Here is a 21868-nt window from a genome sequence, read left to right on the forward strand (position 1 = left end):
TTAATTTGTTTACAGAGAAATAGCATTGTATTTGGTCAAACACAATTTTTTCCAACAGTTGCTAAGAGCTGGCAGCAAGCTTATAGGTCTGCTGTTAGAACCTGTAAAGGCCGCTTTACCACTCTTGGGTAGCATAATTACTTTGGCTTCCCTTCAGGCCTGAGGACAAAGACTTTCTTCTAGGCTCAGATTAAAAATATGACAGATAGGAGTGGCTATAGAGTCAGCTACCATCCTCAGTAGCTTTCCATATAAGTTGTCAATGCCAGGAGGTTTGTCATTATTGATCATAACAATTTTTCCACCTCTCCCAGACTAACTTTACAAAATTCAAACTTGCAATGCTTTTCTTTCATTATTAGTTTTTTATGCATGAATACAATTGCTCACTGTTCGTTGTTGGCATTTTCTGCCTAAGTTTGATTACTTCATTGGCAAAGTAGGCATTAAAATAATTGGCAACGTCAAATGGTTTTGTGATGAATAAGCCATTTGATTCTGTGAAAGAATCTTTTCTGCCCATAATTTAATTTAAAGTACTCCAAAGTTTTTTTCCCATCATTCTTTATACCATTGATATTGGCTTCATAATACAGTTTCATCTTTTTGTTGAGTTTAGTCACAGAATTTCTCAATTTGCAGTATGTCAGCCAGTCAGATGTGCAGCCAGACTTATTAAATCAAATCAAAATGTATTTGTCACGTACAGGCCCTAACCAACAGTGCAATTTTTAAGTAAAAAATAGATATTAGGTGAACAATAAAAACAACAGTAAAAAGACAGTGAAAATAACAGTAGTTAGGCTATATACAGTAGGGAGGCTATAACAGTAGCGAGGCTATATACAGGCACCGGTTAGTCGGGCTAATTGAGGTAGTATGTACATGTAGGTATGGTTAAAGTGACTATGCATATATGACAAACAGAAAGTAGCAGTAGCGTAAAAGAGGGGTAGGCGGGTGGTGGGTGGCGGGACACAATGCAGATAGTCCGGGTAGCCAATGTGCGGAGGCACCGGTTAGCCGGGCTAATTGAGGTAGTATGTACATGAATGTATAGTTAAAGTGACTATGCATATATGATAAACAGAGAGTAGCAGCAGCGTAAAAGAGGGGTTGGGGGGGGGGGGGGGGGGGGGGGGACAATGCAAATAGTCAGGGTAGCCATTTGATTACCTGTACAGGAGTCTTATGGCTTGGGGGTAAAAGCTGTTGAGAAGCCTTTTGGACCTAGACTTGGTGCTCCAGTACCGCTTTCCGTGCGGTAGTAGAGAGAACTGTCTATGACTGGGGTGTCTGGGGTCTTTGACAATTTTTAGGGCCTTCCTCTGACACCGCCTGGTGTAGAGGTCCTGGATGGCAGGAAGCTTGGCCCCAGTGATGTACTGGGCCGTTCGCACTACCCTCTGTAGTGCCTTGCGGTCGGAAGCCGAGCAGTTGCCGTACCAGGCAGTGATGCAACGAGTCAGGATACTCTCGATGTTGCAGCTGTAGAACCTTTTTGAGGATCTGAGGACCCATGCCATACGTAACCTTCGTTATGTAGCACTATATTGGATCACTCCAATATAGTACCACAGTACCAGATTAAATTGGTAAACTAGGTAAGTGCCAGACAGAGAGCAAAGTCACGTAGGACTGAGCTCAAGGCAGTCATAGTTGCTATGTCCCTCTGTCCCCACTCAGGGAAGCGGAGGCAACAGCCAACACAGCCATTCTGACCTCATTGGCGGGGACAACAATGACTCGATAGTACCAAGAAATAGGTGTTAGATGATGCCCAACTGGCCGAGGCGCAAATAGTCATTGAGGGGACCTACCACGGTGTAGTGCCCACAATGTAGCTACGTCTCTCAAGACAATGTCCACTAGATTGTTCAGGACCCCGTGGGGTATGTGCTGCTCCCAGTGATGCCAAGCGAGTCTGGGCCAACAGCAAGACCTCCTGTGCCATTGAATCAGGAAATGCTGTCCTACCAGGTAAGGCTTGGCGAACCACCCTGAGCTCCAGCACATTGATTTGTTGACCACTCCATGGGGGAATCCAGCAGCCAGCTGCCTTTAAACACGGCACCTCAACCCGTCAGAGAGGCTTCAGTGCACACCAGCTTTCTTCGTTGGACTCTGATCATGCTCACCCCCTTTAACATGAAGGAGTGGGATAGCACTTCGCAAGGGTCCTGAAACATGCACTCATCATCAACAGTTGTCGGTGTCTGTGTTGTTTTGGGTGCCGGCCGTGGGAGTTGAACCATCACTGGAGTGGCCTGATGGAGAATGCCGAGCGGAACCAACAGTGAAGCCACCGTCAGTAAGCCGAGTAACTGTTGGCACGCTATCACCTACATGGCTCGTCTGAGCCGGAAACGGTTGAGGTAGGATAGGATTTTGTTACTCTCACCTGAGGGAGACGTGCCCTCATGAGAGTCGAGTCTATGGATATCCCGAGGTAGATCACCTCCCGTGAGGGGGTTAGGTGGTATTTCTTACATTGACAAGCATTTCACTAGACCCGCAATAGCATCTGCTAAATAGGTGTATGCGACCAATAAAAATTAATTTGACTCTTCCCCTCGTTTAGGGTGAGGCCCATAATTTGAATGTGTTCAAGAGGGTCCTCGTGTCCGTTGTGGCCTTTTCCCTGGATGAGGTAACGCAGTTACTCCTCCAGTAGAATGTGCCATCACAGCAAAAGGCAAAGGCCGGTGGGCCAGCCGAAATGATGCAGTAGCAGTGCCCACCATGTAATGTGAGAGTCCGGTAGGCTAGGCCATGGCCCAAACTCTCTCACCATAATTAACAAAAACTGATAAAGCTTTTGGCCTGCCTGCACCTGTGAAAAGTGTCCATTGCAATAGCCGGGCACAATACACTAGGGGAAGGTCCTAGTTGACCCGCAACAGCGAGAGGGGCATGTGTGGACAACTGCACTGGCCAGTTAACGTGTCCGTCAGACAGAACCCTTGGCCAGAATGAGGGGTTTGGATGTAGGTTGACACTCCTTCCTCTGAACTCTTTCAGAAACATTCTGTCAACCAGGGCGTCAACACTAGAAGACACTGAAACATTTGAGGCGCCAGAACTATAGCGGTGGCCAGCATCAGAATTGCATCACTGTATTCAGTGCCCATGGGAACTCCACTTGCCTCTCTCAGTTTGGCCTTTGGGCCTGTGAGAAGCTGCCAATGCCAGCAGGAGGCACCTCAGGGTGACTGCAGAGTGCCATCCTTCTTAGACACAGTCCACTGCCTGTGGCCACGGACACAGTTTCTCCCTGTGGGAAGAAGAGATGGGTACAATACCCTGCAGTATAACAAAAGAACATGGCAACCCCAGTTACACACTGCTTAAGAGCAGCAATGTAATCTAGTTGTTATGTGAGTTTCTAAGGGAAAATAGGACAGTTACTGTCTTAACTGTAAGTACAACAGGACTGGTAACCCCAGCTACACACTGTGCAAGACCGCAGTGTAATAGCTGAAAAGTGAGTTTCCAAGGGAAACTTCGGTAGTACTGTAAAACAGAGTTTTTGTTACAATCACAACCCAGCAACTGTGAAAAAAACACTACATTACACTACGGTTGGGCAAACAAACTCAGCGCAATACTAGAAAATGAAGCCAACAGTGTAATATTACTGTCTCTATAGTATACACTGCACAATACTGTACGATAGTATAGAATGGCACCTACAGTATCAGCGTTAGTCTCATACGCTATCTGAAGGAGAGGAGATGTGAATGGCTCTACCTTTTCCTTGTGGAAATAATTAACCCAACAGTGTAATATACTATGTTTATAGTAAACACTGCGCAATACTGTATAATAGTAAAGATTACCATGGACCCAGTATCAGCCTTTGTCTCATACACAATCTGAAGGAGAGGAGACACCAATGGCTGTAGCTTTTCGTTGTGGAAAAATAATTAAGCCAACACTGTAAACTGCCTGACCGTGAGGGGGAAAGGCATTCTACCTCACACGCATTTATTTCTTGCTTTATTCGTGTGGGTCAGCTGTATCTCACGCCACGTTTATAGTTTATCTCTTGCTATATACTTGGGGGTGCTGGTTGGCAGGACTTGAGAGAAAGTGTGTTTATAACCATACTTAGTCCTGCAATGCTCTCGTTAAGCTAGCTACTTTGCATAGCTTGTTTACCGCGGGAACACACACGTCTAGGCAAGACGGCTGTGCCCTGTGAGAGATGAAACGTGGTGTATGGGATCAATATCATGCCAAATGTAAATGTAAATCACCAATCCACAAATGTAAATCACTGTTACGTTCCCCAGTTTCTGTGTTGTATTTGAGTGTGTGTGTTTCAGGAGATGGCTTCCTGGAAGCCTCCCCAACCAGCTGATTGGTCGACTCAATGGCTAATTGATGATTGGAGAGCTGACCCCGCCCCCTCGTCAAGAAGCAGCTGACTCTAATCACTATTGCCACCTGAAGCTATAAAAGCCAGTGTTCTGTTCAGGAGGGAAAGAGAAATGGTTAGAGAGAGAGAGAGAGAGAGAGAGAGAGAGAGAGAGAGAGAGAGAGAGAGAGAGAGAGAGAGAGAGAGAGAGAGAGAGAGAGAGAGAGAGAGAGAGAGAGAGAGAGAGAGAGAGAGAGAGAGAGAGAGAGAGAGAGAGAGAGAGAGAGAGAGAGAGAGAGAGAGAGAGAGAGAGAGAGAGAGAGAGAGAGAGAGAGAGAGAGAGAGAGAGAGAGAGAGAGAGAGAGAGAGAGAGAGAGAGAGAGAGAGAGAGAGAGAGAGAGAGAGAGAGAGAGAGAGAGAGAGAGAGAGAGAGAGAGAGAGAGAGAGAGAGAGAGAGAGAGAGAGAGAGAGAGAGAGAGAATTTTTTTTCTGGAGAATTTGATTGTGATAAAGTGTTGGTTGTTTCTCAAAGAGATTTGGTATGTACTATGTAAGTTGTTGCTGAGGGAGCTGATTGGTTATGTCTGTTATGTGTTATAGGACGCACTGTTTTGATTATTGAAATTGTTTGTTGTTCTGTTTCATTTGTTCCCAGGGGGGAAGGGGAAGGCACTTTGGGAGTGCTTAGGCAAGAGGCCCGGGGGCATACATATACCCGTAGTATATTCACTGTCTAGGCACACTAGGTAAGACCTGGGCGGACCTCCCCCTGTATTTTGGTTAGGGCACCAGGTGGTGCAAGTTAGGTAAGTTAAGTGGGTAGGCAGGTTAGATAGGAGAGGGGGAGCTTTGATATTTACTTTCTTTGCTTTGGTTCCATCCAGCCCCTTTTCCCCATATTACCGTGTAGGAAATAAATCCTAGTAAACGGTAAATTCTGCTTTTCATTCCAAGGGCCTTATTAAGTAAAATGACTGCCAGAAAAACAAAAAGTTATCACTCATAGAAAGCGATTTGTAGTCGTAGAAAAAAAAGTTGATCCCGTAAAAGTTGATCCCATTGATGCTGTTGACCCGGATCACTGGTTGCTGCGGAAAAGGAGGCGGTCAAAGGGAGTGAGTGTAAGCGGTGTGAAATGGCTAGCTAGTTGGCGGTGCGCACTAATAGTGTTTCAATCGGTGACGTCACTTGCTCTGAAACCTTGAAGTAGTTGTTTCCCTTGCACTGCAAGGACCATGGCTTTTGTGGAGCGATAGGTAAGGATGCTTCGAGGGTGACTGTTGTCAATGTGTGCAGAGGGTCCCTGGTTCAAGCCCAGGTTGGGGCGAGGAGAGGGACGGAAGCAATACTGTTACAAAGTCATATCCTACACCTCCCCTCTACCTTTTACATGCCTCTCCTGGGGAAATGGTTAGAGGCCTCAGGAATACTTATATCTCCTTAATGCTCATCGTCTGTGCAACATGAGACAACGGATGGATTATAATCACGTACATCCGTCACATTTAGTGGTGCTATCACACTGGCCAGCTTATTCAACTATTTGGGTGATGAACAGGTCTACACCGCAATAGTGTTGCAAATCTAGAGTAATCTAGGGCTTCGATTATTTACGTTGGACATACTATGGTTACACATATGATTAACATATTATGGTTAACATACTATAATTTCTGCAGCCTTGAAAAGCAGGCATCAACATGGCCGAACGAGAGGCTGCCAGCGATTTATAGAAATCGCTTTCTATGGGTAGAAACCTTTTTTCTATGAATACAAATCGCTTTCTACCGTGATAACTTTTTTTTATATGTGTGAGAACTTTCTGGCCGAGGTCCAAACACCCTCGTCCACTTACCCTCACCTTATGCCCCTGGGGGAATCCCCGTCGCCATTTTGGAGGGCGGTCCAAATGATTAGCCTAGCAAGGGAAGTTTGCAGCGTAAGCCCCTCAGCCCTCGTTTTTAGTCAGCTTTGCGAGTGTACAATTATGTTCACTCCGGAGTCGAAACTCCCCATAATTCAATTTGCGACAATTGTACGGACTTCTAAGAGAAGTCCGCAAAAACTTAAAAACAACATCAATGGAGAAGTCAACATACAAGTGTAAGCGAAAACAAATGCAAATAAGTTAGAAATTGTGCTACTGATGCACATGACGGCACAAACATGTCTCGTAAAAAGTAAGTTACATATATTTTGGTTTGGTTATCTTTTGGAAATTGTATTAATAAAACATTTTCCTTCAGAAGTTCAAGCTAGGCAGGCTAACGTTAGTTAGTGAATTAATTTGCTAGCTATTATACAGTAGGTGGATATTAAATTATATATTTAATATAAGTAGGCATGCAATCATAGTTGACTGCAGCGCATATAAATAACCACAAGCCGGTGGCTGAAAACACAATCATTGCTGTGAACGAGTGACAAATTTCCGGCCAAGGGTGGTCCATTTAAAAATCATTCCTTCCTCCCTCGCCCCTTGTCCTGCAAGTGTATACTCGTCAGACGTCATGAAACGTCAACAGAAATGTCAATTTAATTTGAGGGCTGAGGGGATAGGGTGTGTCTTTTAAGTGTTTGGGTTTCAACCTTTGTCTTGTCTTTTTCTTGTCATCAATTGTCAAATCCCTGCCAAAAGTCAGTTGACCTAAGTGCTTCCAAATATGGAGCTGCAGGGTAGCCAATCATCAAATCCCTGCCAAAAGTCAGGTGACTTAAGTGCTTCCAAGGCTTGCAGTCATTTTACTTAAGGCCCTTGGAAATGACCTGCATATCTGCAGTTATAAACAAATTATAATGCAATATATCGATTTACAAATACAAATCAAAAAGTGTTTGTTTGTGGATAGTGATTTACATTTGTGAATATTGTAACGACCCTGGGTTTATAAACGCGGAAATCGACTCTGCCGCACGAGCATGCTTTTTTGGCACTGTCGATAGCGCGCCGGACCTCGGGCTAGAAGGTCGAGACCTGCTCCCTGCTGTTTCATTATATTGGTGTCAGAAGTGATCGGACCTTGAATCCACGACAGTGCGTGTGCATGGCCGGTGAACGAGTTCCTGTAAGACGTAGTCGCAAGCTAGCGCGAGGACGCGCTCTTTGAAAGGAGGGAGTAGTGTACCGACCCTGGGTTTATTCGCGCGGAAATCGACTCTGCCGCACGAGCATGCTTTTGCGGCACAGTCGATAGCGCGCCGGACCTCGGGCTAGAAGGTCGAGGGTTCGAGACCTGCTCCGTGCTGTTTCATTACAATATATTTGGCATGATATTGATCCCATAGTGGTGCGCCTCGCGACACCTAGCTCACTCTCAAAGGAGAACTGCAAGCCCGCTGGAGCGAAACATACAGTCTCCCGATCGTGCGGGCTAGGCGAGGTCCACGAACCTGAAGGCTATAACCGGGAGAGTTCCGGTTGATTGACAAGTCATGCAGACAACTAAGACCAACCCTCAGCGCCGCAAAAATAGTAGACTAAACCGAGTATCGCCCAAATTAGTACACTATCACTAGGACGCAAACCAAACGAGATGGCACAAATCACACCGAGTTGGAGGACAGCAGAGCACCCTGATGGAGAGGCTAGCTGCTCCGAGCTATTGAATATCTGCGGGTATGCTTATGCACTCCAACATACAGCTCTTATCAAACGAATCCTTTCTGGAATGAGCAGAGAAAATGAAGAGGTGGAAGTAGTGCCCCGGTACACTGGACTAATCTGAAATTACTCGGAATGTATCCTGCCGCGCGGATGGATACCCTATTGGAGTGATACAATATAGTGCTACATAAGTGATACAGCTAATTCAATCTAGCTTCCGTTTCCGCTGAAACCTGGATGAGGAAAGTCCGCTCAGCCGTTTTCATTTAAGCCTGCTACGATAGGTTAGCGTGGTTAAAACAACCCTAATGATTGGTTGACAAATAGTGCCTCTCATAATGCAGATGATGACTGCATGGTGCGGTTAGTGAGAAGCAACTGCAGCGACTTCATCAAAAACGGACCTTTGATCATATTATTTATGTAAAGTGCATGCAGTTGACATGTCGTCGCAAGTCTGAAAATGTTTATAACCATAATGCCACACACTTTGAAAGGTGGTGACAAACGATGGTCAATGAATTCAGCCTGCTGGCGAAATAATTTATGATTTAGTTCTTGATTCTGTCATGAGCAAGTGCAGTGGGAACATACCAACCCTAAATAAAACTGATGGACAAAAATAATTAAAAACAAAATCATTAATACACTGTTCTGGACATTCATAATATGTGGATAAAAAAATTATATTTTCACTCGTTTGAGTGTAAAACAACCGGGTGTTTAAAAGAACAGGGCCCTTTCCCCCTCCCCTTCGGTTCACACGCATTTTATTTTCCCACTCGTCACTCTTTCTGTTCTAGGCTCCCAGCTGAACAATCGCACGAGGACCACCGGCCCGGTTAACCACCGACATACAGAACAGTAAGTAACTGACAGTTCGCTTTTCGAGCCGGGGATTCTCGAGAAATTAACATGTGAGTCGTTAGTCAACTTGTTTGGTGGGAGGGAGAAATAATGTGAATGGTTAAGAAAAGAGAAATGTCGTGAAGCCATGATGGGCGCCCAAAACGGGGCCGACCGGCTAAAAATGAATGTCTACGCAAACGGAGATACCTAGGAAACATATTAAAATAATCCAACATTTTCAGCGAATTCGTTGCTAAAGAATATAGATGTGTATTAAGGCTTTAATTTGTCACAACCTGCCTCGATATCTTGAGAGCGATTGAAGATGTCGACACTGCAGTGGCAGTGCGAGCTGGTGACCTGAAATAGTTGCATTGTAACGTTAACACCGATCAAACAAAGGAATAGCTCCGCGGTTGATACAATGTTGCTGTTAGTCAGCTAATAACAAGCTATAATGTATTACTGTGTCTTGTCACTGTTTACAATACGACAACCTCTAATAGTATGCCTCTGTCCCCTTTTCTATGTTCTCAAGAATTGGAAAAGTGAGTATGATTGCGACGTGTAGCCTAACATTAGTAAAATGTGGTTTAGGCTATTGATTATTCCTCTAATGACATACACATCTAAACGTTTTCGTTGCAACGATGCAGTCTTTATAGCCTTTCCCACCCCCACATGGCCCCACTCCAAAGGCAGGCATTGAATGAATACCTTAGATTTCCTCTATAACACGTTGCTCTTGCATGCTCCATGGGGAGGATCCAAAAGGAAGTGAAGGCACTTTAGACTAATTATGAAGCTGCCACCATTTAGGCTACTGTAAACACACTGTACACGCCTATACTGTACCCTATTCCCAAAAGTGTTGGTGTTCCGGTAGGTCTGTATGGCGTATTAGGCTATAATGTTTGTTTGTTCATGGCTGGCGGCTGCTGAATGGATGAACATGTTGAACATTCTAATCTAATCACGACCGTTTTTGGTCTTATGCTCACCAAGGAAGGTGAGTTACATAGGGTTTCATATAGGCCAACTATACACACACCTGTCATGCACAAAATCATTTTCTGAATGGTGAATTCATCAAGATTTGAATAATTGTGACAATAAACAAATATTTTTTAATATAATTTAAAGCACTTTGCTCAGCAATAGTATCCTACAGCCAAGTTTGATATTAGTAGGCCTAAAAACAATTGGGGGAAAAAACATGGAAATCGGTATAAGGAAATGTATTTTCTGTTTCACAATACTACTGTATGAATCATGAATGATGCATGGACCGTCCTCCTTCATCAAAACCACAGCTGCATCCCACACTGCTAATGACTGTGGCAGGTTATGTTGTGTAGACATACTGTATAGCATCTATGATTCTCTTTCTATGCTGTGTACACAGAACACACAGGATTTGTCCCACATTGCACCCTATTCCCTTTATAGTACACTACTTTTGACCAGAGCTCTAGCACTATAAACGGAATAGGGTGCCACTTGGTCCGCTCCACAGTGCGAGTTGGTCTTACCTGCATTAGTTCTGACTGAGCATGCCGGTGCTGTTACTGTTATCACCATTCACCACTACACAACACATCATTCATTCACCAAGGCCGCCCAGTAACCTTGCTGAGTGATCATATTACATGTTTTGCCCTTTACGGTTATGCAGAAACCTTTTCAGTTTGCATGCAGAATTTGCATGTTGATATATGCTGTCATTATTGGCATTTGCTTGCGATAGTCGTCTTTACAGTTTCACCATTTCGAAGTAGTCAACTGGGTGGGACTTTCTATCGGTTAAGGAGGCATCACATAATTCCATCCAGGTCATCAGTAGGACTCAGCCAATGAATTATACTCCAATTGGCTCATTCATCCCCCCTGTAACTATTTCCCAGGTCGTTGCTGTAAATGAGAATGTGTTCTCTCTCAATTTACCTGGTAAAATAAGGGTAAAACAAATACGTAAAATGAGCAAGCATTACATAACTGCAGGTGGCAGTAAATCGCCAACCTTGGCCCAATACCTGTTCAAGCAACACACTCCAGGTGGCAGTATGCACCCTTTCAGTTTGTTTACCAACTCATAGAAGTAATAAAATAAGAAAATTGACTACTTCAAAATGGAGCTGGCCTCAATGGCGCTGCCCATTTTCTCACAGACTCCATAATGGGAACGATACAATGTTGTGTCCTCTACCTCCGTGTAGACCTGAATAGAAGTAGTCCAGAGACATGCTGGTTAAAGGGGTGTTTATCTACTATGGGTAGCCTCTGAAGTATGAGAATCACAAGAACTCCAGATTGTAACATTGGACATCAGGAGTTGTGTTCAGAAGGCATGAAATGGGAGTAAAACTTGTGAAAGAGGCACTAGCCTATGTTACTTAGTGTACACTTTGAATACTTTTTTCTCTTGTTTGTGTTCTTCAAACACAACCAGTGAAGTGGACATCATCCATCGTTCAGTTCATTTTTCATAATCTATTGGTCTGCTTGATCTGGTTCTTTTCACTTTCTTTTCCGCTCTCTTCCTTTCCTGCATGCCTAAAAGCATTCTGGGATTGGTCTGTTGAATTCTCTCTTAGCTCTGTTAAACTGAAAGTTGCTTTGTAAGTAAAATTTACAAAGATACTAAAATTATAAGATATTTAAAAGACATATAATCTATATGGATCAATCTGTCTCTCTAAATTCCTCTCTGTGTAACTAACCCTCTAGCCTGTCCCTGTCACTCTCTTTCTCTGCTTCGGATCAAAGATGATGCCTCAGAGGAACCCCTTGTGTTCAGCAATGGACCAGTCCGATCCTGATCTCCCTTCCAGACGCTGCCAGGTGGACTGTACCACTGAGTTGGCAGTGGAGGGAGGTCAGAGGAACGGGGGTGGTGCCGCTTCGTCCTCCCCAGAGAATAGCAGCGTGAACGGAGACGGCAATGGGAAACGCAGTGGGAAGAGGCGTCGCCGTCGTAAACGCTCCGCTCAACCCGATAACCGCCCGGCTCCTGTTGCCATGGTGACTCAGCTGCCACCACCACCACCTGGCCAGGAGAAAGGGGAGGAGCCCCAGCTTTGCCAAGGGGGCAGTAGCCGTACCTCTCCCGACCCTGCTCCTGACTCCCCCGGCGCGGTCCTGCTCGGCCTGCGGTCTGAGTGTGGTTCAGTGTGGTTTGACCACAGTGTATATGAGCAGGCTGAGAGTCTGTATCAGTGCTGGTTGGCACACTCTGCCAACGGGGTGATGACACGGCCCAGCGGCTCACCCCCAACCCTGACTACTGACAACCACCCCACCTCCCCTCAACCCTCACTATCACCCCAAGCCCCGAACCACCCCAGCAACCATCCACCCATAGTCGCCAAAGAGCATTGCATTGTTGCAGAGCCCCTGCAGCCAGCAGCCCCAGATTTCCTAGCCCTCCCTGCCAACAGCCCCAGCACACCAGCCACGCCAGACGAGGGGTACCTGTCCCTGGCCCAGACCCCCCAGGCAGCCTCCACATCCCCACTGACCCCGGCCCCTGGCCAGCCAGTGAATGGGCTCCCCTGTCTCCCCATGGAGCTGCTGAGGGACGTGTGGCTGGAGAAACCTCTCTACGACCGGGCCGAGGCAGCCTTCTACCAGAGCCTCTATGGAAACAACCGCTCTCCCACCGGCAACAACCTGGGTGGTGGAGCTTCCACCTCACGTACCAACCCCAACGCTCCCTCAACCTCCAGAGGTAGTGGAGACCACCCACAGAGTCTTGTTGAAGAAGAGGAGGAGGAGGAGGAAGAAGTGGTAGAAGAAGAAGCCGTGGTCTCACAGGGGAAGCTCGAAGTCTTCCACGCTCTGCGCACCATTCAGGAGGAGGAGGAGCCTGCTGACGTCACAGAGGAGGAAGGTGTGGCCATGTCGATGGGAGGAGTCTGTTACTTCCTGCATCCAGACAGCGAGAGGGTTTGGCTGGACCAGAGACGCTACGAGGCTGCAGAGAGCCGTTTCTACAGTTACCGCCAGATTGTACCTGCTGAGTCAACAGTAGCAGACAGAGAGGGGGCTCGTGGGCAAGAAGATGCTGTGGTGTCGGCAACATTGTTACCACAACCGCCATCGGTCGCCTGCACCGGCCCTCTGAGGGACAAGTATGACCCATCCCAGGAGACTGGACCTCTACAAACACAGCCAGCTTCATTTACTCTTTCTCCTTTATTCCCCCTTATTTTTTTCTCCTTTTTAGTGTTGTCTGTGTCTTGATTTGGTTCATTTGCTTGTTTCACATAATTTATTTAACTTTGTGTTTTGCTTGCTCATTTGTCACTTTGTTGTTTTATTTGGTTTTAGATGTTATCCTTTTCCATTTATTTTTTGCATGCTTGATTTATTTTACTCAATGTTAGTGGTTTTCAAAGATGTAGCTTACTTCTAAGGATGATGTTAGTGTGGGGGTGACTGGGAAAGAGAAGTGGTCTTGTCTGTAAATAGTGGGACACAGATGGTTAAAACAGAGGGACACAAGCTTTCTGATGGACTGAATGTTACTTTACTAACCATTTGTTATCCTCTTTCTGTCCCTCTCTCTCTCTCTGCCTCCTCTCTGTCCCTCTCTCTCTCTCTGTCCGTGTAGCACCATGAGTTCAGCAGTAGACTACTTTGTCCAGGAAAAGATCTGGTTTGATAAGCCTCGCTATGATGATGCGGAGAGACACTTCTACGAACGCATTAACAGCACCTCACACCCAGCACAGGTAGGTAGAGCATCTCTTTAGTTTGGGTGTATGTATGTGTGCCAATGCTCTCCCCCACATTGTCTGTCTTTTCCTCACACGTGTCGCCACCTGATATCGATTACCGCATTGTTGGGAAGCAAGAAAGGCGTTTCGCTGTACTTAAAACTTGATACGTCTCTGGTGTGTGTATGCCTACATCCTGTCAGACCTGGTCTCCTGTACTGTGCCCTATAGGAGCTGGGAGCCAACACCATCCTGCAGGACATAGCCCGGGCCAGAGAGAACATCCAGAAGTCCCTGGCAGGAGTGAGTATAATATAAACTCATCCGAGCCTTCATACAACCCATATATCACACATTATCTGTTTTTAAAGCTGCACTTAAAGTAAGATACTTTATTAAATGCCGTTTTACAGGGACAGTGCACACCATTACTGTAAATATGCCAGTTTTAGCCAGCCGGATAGTTTTCTACAGCAGTCCCTGTATGTTTAGTTTCTGTTACATGGTCAAAGACACACACACACACAAACGTGTAAGCTAGGCTGAACCAGCTATATGTGACCACACGGCTAAGGCTACATGTCACAGGGAAAAGCAAGGTGTGGATACCTTGACCCTGAACTGCTGCTAAGAGCATTGAATAACCTGGGTCGTATTCATGAAGCAAGATTTCATTTTATTTCTTCCCGAAAGCATGATTTCTTGCATTGCTGGCTAGCCCTTAATTTCTCTGATTCCTCTTTAGACCAACCCTGGGTATACTTTAACTTTGCCTGATCCTCTTTTATAGCTTTCTCTCTCTTTCTGCTAGTGTCCCTTCTGCATCTCCAACCTCATTCAACTCTCTCCCTCTTCCCCTTCCTCCTTCCCTCCCCGCACCCCAGCTGAAGAATTCGCTGTTACCTAGCAGAGGCTTTGATCAACCCCAGAACCCCCATCCCGTAAGTGTCCCACCCTGTGTGACAGTAGCTAGACCCCCCCCCCCACTAAGAGCAATGTCACAGACTTGTGCACACACACACACACACTCACACAAACAAACAAACCCAACCACCCTCCTTCATTCTCCCTGTATGATGGGTCTGCTTCTCTCTCTATCTGTCTCCATAGTCTGCCCTGTCCTTGTCCACCCTCCACTGAGCTTACTCTCTCTCTAGGTGGTGCTGAGATGGACACTTGTTTCTTTGGTTTTTGAAGAGTTGTGATTGGTCAACTTCAGGATTCTAATATTTGGACACCTCCCATGTATAATGCTCCAAAGGGGTTACCTGGATTTCCTGAAACTTTCCTCTGATCATCACCATGACCACAGACTCTAAAGTACTTTTTATTCCTGAGTGAGACCGCTTTGCATGAGCTGCAATTGTAGCTGTCGTTGTCCAATCTGTGCCTCTAGGTGATGGTGGTTATTTATGTGTACAGGTGATATGTGTTGCTCATTCTCTTCATGTCTGCCCTGTCTCCTCAATTTAACTGGTTGTGGTGGTACCTGAGTTTAGCCACTAGAGTTTGCTGGTGATATGCTTATAGTGACATGCTGACACTCTTTCGTGTGTGTTCAGAGTGCAGCTAATGGGGCAGGAGATCAAGGCGAACTCATCACACGGATTAAGAGTCTGGAGCTAGAGAACCACAGTCTGAACCAAGGTGTGTGTGTGTGTGTGTGTGTGTGTGTGTGTGTGTGTGTGTGTGTGTGTGTGTGTGTGTGTGTGTGTGTGTGTGTGTGTGTGTGTGTGTGTGTGTGTGTGTATACTGAACAAAAATATAAATGCAACATTTAAAGTTTTGGTCCCATGTGTCATGAGTTGAAATAGAAGATCCCCAAAATGTTCTATACACATAAAAATGTTGTCCACAAATTTGTTTACATCCCTGTTAGTGAGCATTTCTCCTTTGCCAAGATGATCCATCTACCTGACAGGTGTGGCATATCAAGAAGCTGATTGAACAGCATGATCATTACTAGGGATGCATGATATACTGGTGAACATATCTGAATCGACCGATATTAGCTAAAAATCCCGACATCAACATCGGCCCGATGTCTAGTTTAACACCGATGTCAAAGCTACCGTGCATATCTATATAGCTTAGGTACATGACGTAATAACGGCACGTAAAATTTTACGATAAACGTGCAACACAGCATTCCTAACCTAGCCCACACAATGTCTCCTGTGGATCGAGCAGTCAACAAGTCGAGCAGTCATTTGAAAGAGTACGTTGCCCTTGACAATCAACCGTTCTCTGTCGTGAGTGATGTTGGTTTTCGCTGACTGGTCGAGCACCGGTACACACTACCAAGTGCGCTATTTTTCAGATGTTGCCCTACCGGAGTTACACAGTAATAGCATCACTGCTATTAGCTTCACGACATACATACTATGGAACGCCGTTTGGGTCTTGGCGTATCATAAAAGATATAGTAGCACTGTCAAAGCTGTACAAAAGTCTGCAAACACCGGCCACGAACGATGTGTTTACAATACTGCGTTGGTAATAAAGCATCAATTGTTCAACCCCAACTTCTGGGATAGCTGGCTTTAGCTTGGTACCTAGCTAGCACCAATACAACCAGCCTGAAAACAATGACCAGTAGAAACTGCAGTCATTTTCATTATTCTTAGCAATGATTTAGGAATCCTTGTGAGTAAGTATTAGCTAGGTTGCCACTTGTTGTTTGCCTATTGAAATTGAACATTGAAAGTTCATGAAAATAAATAGCTAGCCAGCTACTTAACCCTGTTTCCCAAAGCTAACGTAATAAGCAGCCAGCTAGCTTCATCTGGCTAGTGAGGCTCGACCGGACTGGGTTATGTGTTGTGAAGATGGCCACAATAAGGATTAGGCACAATAGTAGAATTTGCAGTTTGCCTTCAAAATAAAAGTGTCATTGACAGTGATGCAAATGAATACAAATAGTAGAATTATGCCATCCTTTTATTTTGAAGGCTAACCGCAAAGTCCACTATTGTGCGTAAACCTTATTGTGGCTAGCTTCACACAGATGGGTCTGACCACCATTAATCAAATAAGAACTGTCATATGAACTAGGGTTATTTTAGATGACACCTAGCTATATAGTTAGCTAGCTAACTATAGCTACTGAAACAGATTGTTGTTATTGGACACGTCAAATAGTTTTATTTGACGTGTATCTTTTTTGACATGCAAAGACCCAAACGGCATTCCATATAAATCCTGGTTGAGAATGAAACGACTGAACAAATGAACCACGAAACAGCACAGCAAGTAAGTGAAATAAATAGGTTTTGATTATGTTTTACTGGTAATGTGGACATACGGAAATGGCAACAATATTACTTTTTGGTGTGTGTGTGTAACCTTTTATTTAACTAGGCAAGTCAGTTAAGAACAAATTATTATTTACAATGACGGCCCGGATGACGCTAGACCAATTGTGCGCCGCCCTATGGGTCTCCCAATCACGGTCGGATGTGATGCAGCCTGGATTCGAACCGGGGCTGTAGTGACGTCTCTTGCAATGAGATGCAGTGCCTTAGACAGCTGCATCCGTGTGTGTGTGTTAACTATTAACTGCTAGAATGCTTAAAAGGCAGCTAAAATTCTAAATATCAGGTATCGTTTTTTTTTTTGCAAGGAAAATATTGGATATTGGTATCGGCCAAAAATGTAATATCGGTGCATCACTAATCAATACAGGTGCACCTTGTGCTGGGGAAAAGACAAAAGGCCACTAAAATGTGCAGTTTGGTTTCAACACAATGCCACGGATGTCTCAAGTTGAGCGAGAGTGCAATTGGCATGCAGACTGCAGGAATGTCCACCAGAGCTGTTGCCAGAGAATGGAATGTTAATTTCTCTACCATACGCCGCCTCCAACGTCGTTTTAGAGAATTTGGCAGTACATCCAACCCGCCTCTCAACCGCAGACTGTAACCACGCCAGCCCAGGACCTCCACAATCGGCTTCTTCACCTGCGGGATCGTCTGAGACCAGCCAGCTGGACAGCTGATGAAACTGAGGAGTATTTCTGACTGTAATAAAGCCCTTTTGTGGGGGAAAAAATCATTCTGATTGGCTGGGCCTGGCTCCCAAGTGTGTGAGCCTATGCCCTCCCAGGCCTACCCGTGGCTGCACCCCTGCCCAGTCATGTGAAATCCATAGATTAGGGCCTAATGAATTCATTTAAATTGACTGATTTCCTTATATGAACTGTAACTCAGTAAAATCGTTGCAAATGTCGCATGTTGCGTTTTCATATTTTTGTTCAGTGTATGTATGTGTGTCCACATGTTTAGAGATCAAATTACCCTTCTGTAATGTTACTGAAAGGTGTTTGTTTCCCTATCTGTATACAGAATGTCTAATCTGTATTACAGATGTTATAACTCATCTGTAATCTTACTGACTTCCTTTGTGTGTGTTCAAGTGGTGGAGGACCTGCGGTTGGCTCTGTCTAAATTGGAGTGTCGGGTAGCGGTGCTGGAGAAATCACCGTCACCAGCTGCAGCCCCAGTCTCTGCAGCCCCCTGTACAAACGTAAGTCCCTCGCTCTGGTCCTATGTGGCTTAGTCGGGAAGAGCATGGTGTGCGCAATGCCAAGGTTGTGGGTTCAATTACCGCAAGGATCGCATACACATACTAAAAATGCACTCACTTCACTGTCTGTCGCTTTGAATAAAATAATCTGCTAAGTGGCCATTATCTTACGAGACAAGTGGGGCGGCAGGGTAGCCTAGTGGTTAGAGCGTTGGACTAATAACCGAAAGGTTGCAAGTTCAAATCCCCGAGCTGACAAGGTACAAATCTGTCGTTCTGCCCCTGAACAGGCAGTTAACCCACTGTTCCTAGGCCGTCATTGAAAAATAAGAATTTGTTCTTAACTGACTTGCCTAGTTAAATATAAAAAATAAAAGGTAAATTTGTAAGTCGCTCTGGATAAGAGCGTCTGCTAAATGACTTAAATGTAAATGTAACAAGTAGCCATGGACTATTTTCAGTGCAGACTGAATCTTCTGACGTCACACAAAGCGGCATATATTTTTATTATGTTCATATGTCTACCCGGGGGTGTGTGTGTGTGGTACCAGTCAAACGTTTGGACACACCTTCATGGTTTTTAAAAATTATTTTTTACTATTTTCTACATTGTAGAATAATAGTGAAGACATCGAAACTATGAAATTACACATGGAATCATGTAGTAACCAAAAAAGTATTCAACAAATCTAATTATATTTTAGATTCTTCAAAGTAGCCACCCTTTGCCTTGATGACAGCTTTGCACACTCTTGGCTTCACCCGGAATGCCTTTCCAACAGTCCAACAGTCATATGCTGAGCACTTGTTGGCTGCTTTTCGTTCACGCTGTGGTCCAACTCATCCCAAACCATATCAATTTGGTTGAGGTCATGTAATTGTGGAGGCCAGGTCATCGGATGCAGCACTCCATCACTCTCCTTCTTGGTCAAATAGCCCTTACACAGCTGGAGGTGTGTTGGGTCATTGTTCTGTTGAAAAACAAATGATAGTCCCACTAAGCACAAACCAGATGGGATGACGTATCACTGCAGAATGCTGTGGTAGCCATGCTGGTTAAATGTGCCTTGAATTCTAAATAAATCACTGACAGTGTCACCAGCAAAGCACCATCACACCTCCTTCTCCATGCTTCACGGTGGCAACCACACATGCAGAGATCATCCGTTCACCTACTTTGTGTATTTCAAAGACACAGCGGTTGGACCCAAAATTCTCAAATATGGACTCATCAGACCAAAAGGACAGATTTCCACAGGTCTAATGTCCATTGCTCGTGTTTCTTGGCCCAAGCAAGTCTCTTCTTCTTATTGGTGTCCTTTAGTAGTGGTTTCTTTGCAGCAATTGACCATGAAGGCCTGACGTATACATCTCAACAGTTGATGTTGAGATGTGTTTGTTACTTGAACTCTGAAGCATTTATTTCGGCTACAATTTCTGAGGCTGGTAACTCTAATGAACTTATCCTCTGCAGCAGAGGTAACTCTTCCTTTCCTGTGGCGGTCCTCATGAGAGCCAGTTTCATCATAGTGCTTGATGGTTTTTGCGACTGCACTTGAAGAATCTTTCAAAGGTCTTGAAATTTTCCAGATTGACTGACCTTCATGTCTTAAAGTAGGGATGCACTGTGGTTTCTCTTTGCTTATTTGAGCTGTCCTTGCCATAATATGAACTTGGTCTTTTACCAAATAGGGCTATTTTGTGTATACCACCCCTACATTGTCACAACATAACTGATTGGCTCAAATGCATTAAGAAGGAAAGAAATTCCACAAATTAACTTTTAACAAGGCACACCTGTTAATTGAAATGCATTCCAGGTGACTACCTCATGAAGCTGGTTGAGGGAATGCAAAGAGTGTGCAAAGCTGCCATCAAGGCAAAGGGTGGCTACTTTGAAGAATCTCAAATATGAAATGTGTTATTTCATAGTTTATGTCTGGTACAATATATGTCTGGTACAATATATGTGTGTGTATTTCAACCACCTCTTCTCTTCAGGGAACCTCTGTCCAGCAGCAGAAGACCAGCCCCCCAGTGGAGGATGAAGATGATGATATGGACTTGTTCGGCAGCGATGAAGAGGAGGATGCGGAGGCTGAGCGAATCAAAGAGCAGAGGCTGAACGAGTATGCAGAGAAGAAGGCAAAGAAACCCACCCTCATCGCAAAGTCCTCCATCCTATTGGACGTCAAGCCTGTATGTCACATAGACCCCGGGCTTTTCCTAATACTTTCTCCAATCACTATACACTATTTAAAAAAAAATATGAATGGAATTTTGGTCTCTTCCTCTGTGTGTTTGTGTTCCTGACATTACTATCTCCCCATCCCTGCCCTCTCTCTATACCCCACCTCCCTCCCCTCTCTTACAGTGGGATGATGAGACAGACATGGCTAAGCTGGAGGAATGTGTGAGGTCTGTTGTCGCTGACGGTCTACTTTGGGGTCAGTCTAAGCTGGTTCCTGTGGGTTATGGTATCCGGAAGCTACAGATCCAGTGTGTTGTCGAGGACGACAAGGTCGGGACAGACCTGCTAGAGGAGGAGATTACAAAGTTTGAGGACTTTGTGAGTACAGGCGCGCACACACACACACACGTAATCCTTCGGGGGTCCACAATGAAATATAAAAATGTAACTGACACTTTGTACAGGTTAGCATTCCCAAATTAGATATGGTTATGTACTTTATTTTGATGAATGTTATCTCTAGTCTCTTGTTCTGCAGGTCCAGAGTGTTGACGTAGCAGCTTTCAACAAGATCTGATTCCGACCTTCCTCTTCATTGGGCCCGTCCCACGTGGCACTCCATTCAGTCTGTAGTGCTCTACCTTAAGCCCTATGAGCTGTTCAAAGGTAGTGCACTATATAGAGAATAGCGTGTCATGTGGGACGTAGCCATGTTTCCAGTCCGTCCCTTGCGTCACACGGTTAATAATAAAGAGCTTTTGGTGCACTTTAACTAGTTTCTTGTCTGTCTCTCTGAGTATTAATACATGTATGCAGCCACGTGGGGAACAATGGTAGGAAATAAAGGAAATAAATGTATCCCCTAGATGTATGAGGTAGCGGCATGCTCCTACAAGATATATCAGTCATTCTCTTTATTAAGAGAATGCTCTGGACCCCTTTATCAAATCAACTGTTCTTACATTGTGTGCATTTCTGTATCCAAACAAGGCGAGGTGATCACTTATGGATTTAGATTCTTTTTAATTTGTGAATTATTTTGAAAGTTGACAGCAAAACGGCAAACAGTAGAAGAAGTTATAGCTATACGAATGGGTAAAATGGCTGGGATTTCCCAGCCCATTCCTTAGCACCTATCTGTCAACTCATCTCTTGCTAACATAATGATTATTCATTGTTCTACAACATCTTAATACTTATAATAATCATAATCTGTGTAACCGTGGGGCTTTGCTGCATGCTCTTTCTCCTTTTGTCATATCCCCACAGTGGATCCCAAACCAAGATAAAACACAGGGTAGAAATCCTCAGGGAATTCAGTCTTTACCGTATGGAGGAGTTTGTTAACAGAAATGGTGCCTGTTCAAGAAGGAAAGAGCAACGGGGATATTTTTCACATTATTGATGGCATTTGAGACATACTCATGGATTTTGTCAGATAACGCCATAAAGCTGTGTTCACATTGGCAGTTTGAAGTGACTCAAAACCTATTTATTTGCAGATCTGATTCAAATATGTGCTTTTTCCTGCAGTCTGAACAGCCAAAACGCACATGGAATCGGATATTTCAAACTAACTTCGTAGTTGGTTCATACAAATCTGAATCCCAGCCATGTGACTT

General features: G+C 44.7%; 1 protein-coding gene across 4 annotated transcripts; it reads left to right on the top strand.

Moving 5' to 3' along the window:
- The first annotated feature begins 8698 nt into the window (after positions 1-8698).
- Positions 8699-21018, top strand: LOC120052632 (elongation factor 1-delta-like). 4 transcript variants are annotated; one of them, XM_038999663.1, is made up of 10 exons: positions 8770-8828; positions 9352-9361; positions 13426-13546; positions 13763-13834; positions 14416-14472; positions 15094-15178; positions 17946-18055; positions 20057-20254; positions 20430-20624; positions 20785-21018. In XM_038999663.1, exons 3-10 carry the CDS (start codon positions 13430-13432, stop codon positions 20821-20823), a joined length of 873 nt encoding a protein of 290 aa, XP_038855591.1. In that variant the 5' UTR covers positions 8770-8828; positions 9352-9361; positions 13426-13429; the 3' UTR covers positions 20824-21018. The 4 variants fall into 4 exon arrangements, with proteins under 4 accessions (XP_038855590.1, XP_038855592.1, XP_038855591.1 ...); XM_038999662.1 differs by lacking the exon at positions 9352-9361 and having other exon boundaries at positions 8699-8828; XM_038999661.1 differs by lacking the exons at positions 8770-8828; positions 9352-9361 and adding an exon at positions 11580-12943.
- Positions 21019-21868: the final 850 nt, after the last annotated feature.

This window comes from Salvelinus namaycush, chromosome 8 (genome assembly GCF_016432855.1).
Source record: "Salvelinus namaycush isolate Seneca chromosome 8, SaNama_1.0, whole genome shotgun sequence".
NCBI classification, from domain to species: domain Eukaryota; kingdom Metazoa; phylum Chordata; class Actinopteri; order Salmoniformes; family Salmonidae; genus Salvelinus; species Salvelinus namaycush.

Excerpts from the sequence above, each read along its gene's own strand:
- LOC120052632 (XM_038999661.1), top strand. The coding sequence starts at position 11,580 with ATGATGCCTCAGAGGAACCCCTTGTGTTCAGCAATGGACCAGTCCGAT. Across the intron at positions 13,547-13,762 it reads GCACCTCACACCCAGCACAG|GAGCTGGGAGCCAACACCAT; the intron begins GTAGGTAGAGCA and ends TGTGCCCTATAG. Across the intron at positions 18,056-20,056 it reads CTGCAGCCCCCTGTACAAAC|GGAACCTCTGTCCAGCAGCA; the intron begins GTAAGTCCCTCG and ends TCTTCTCTTCAG.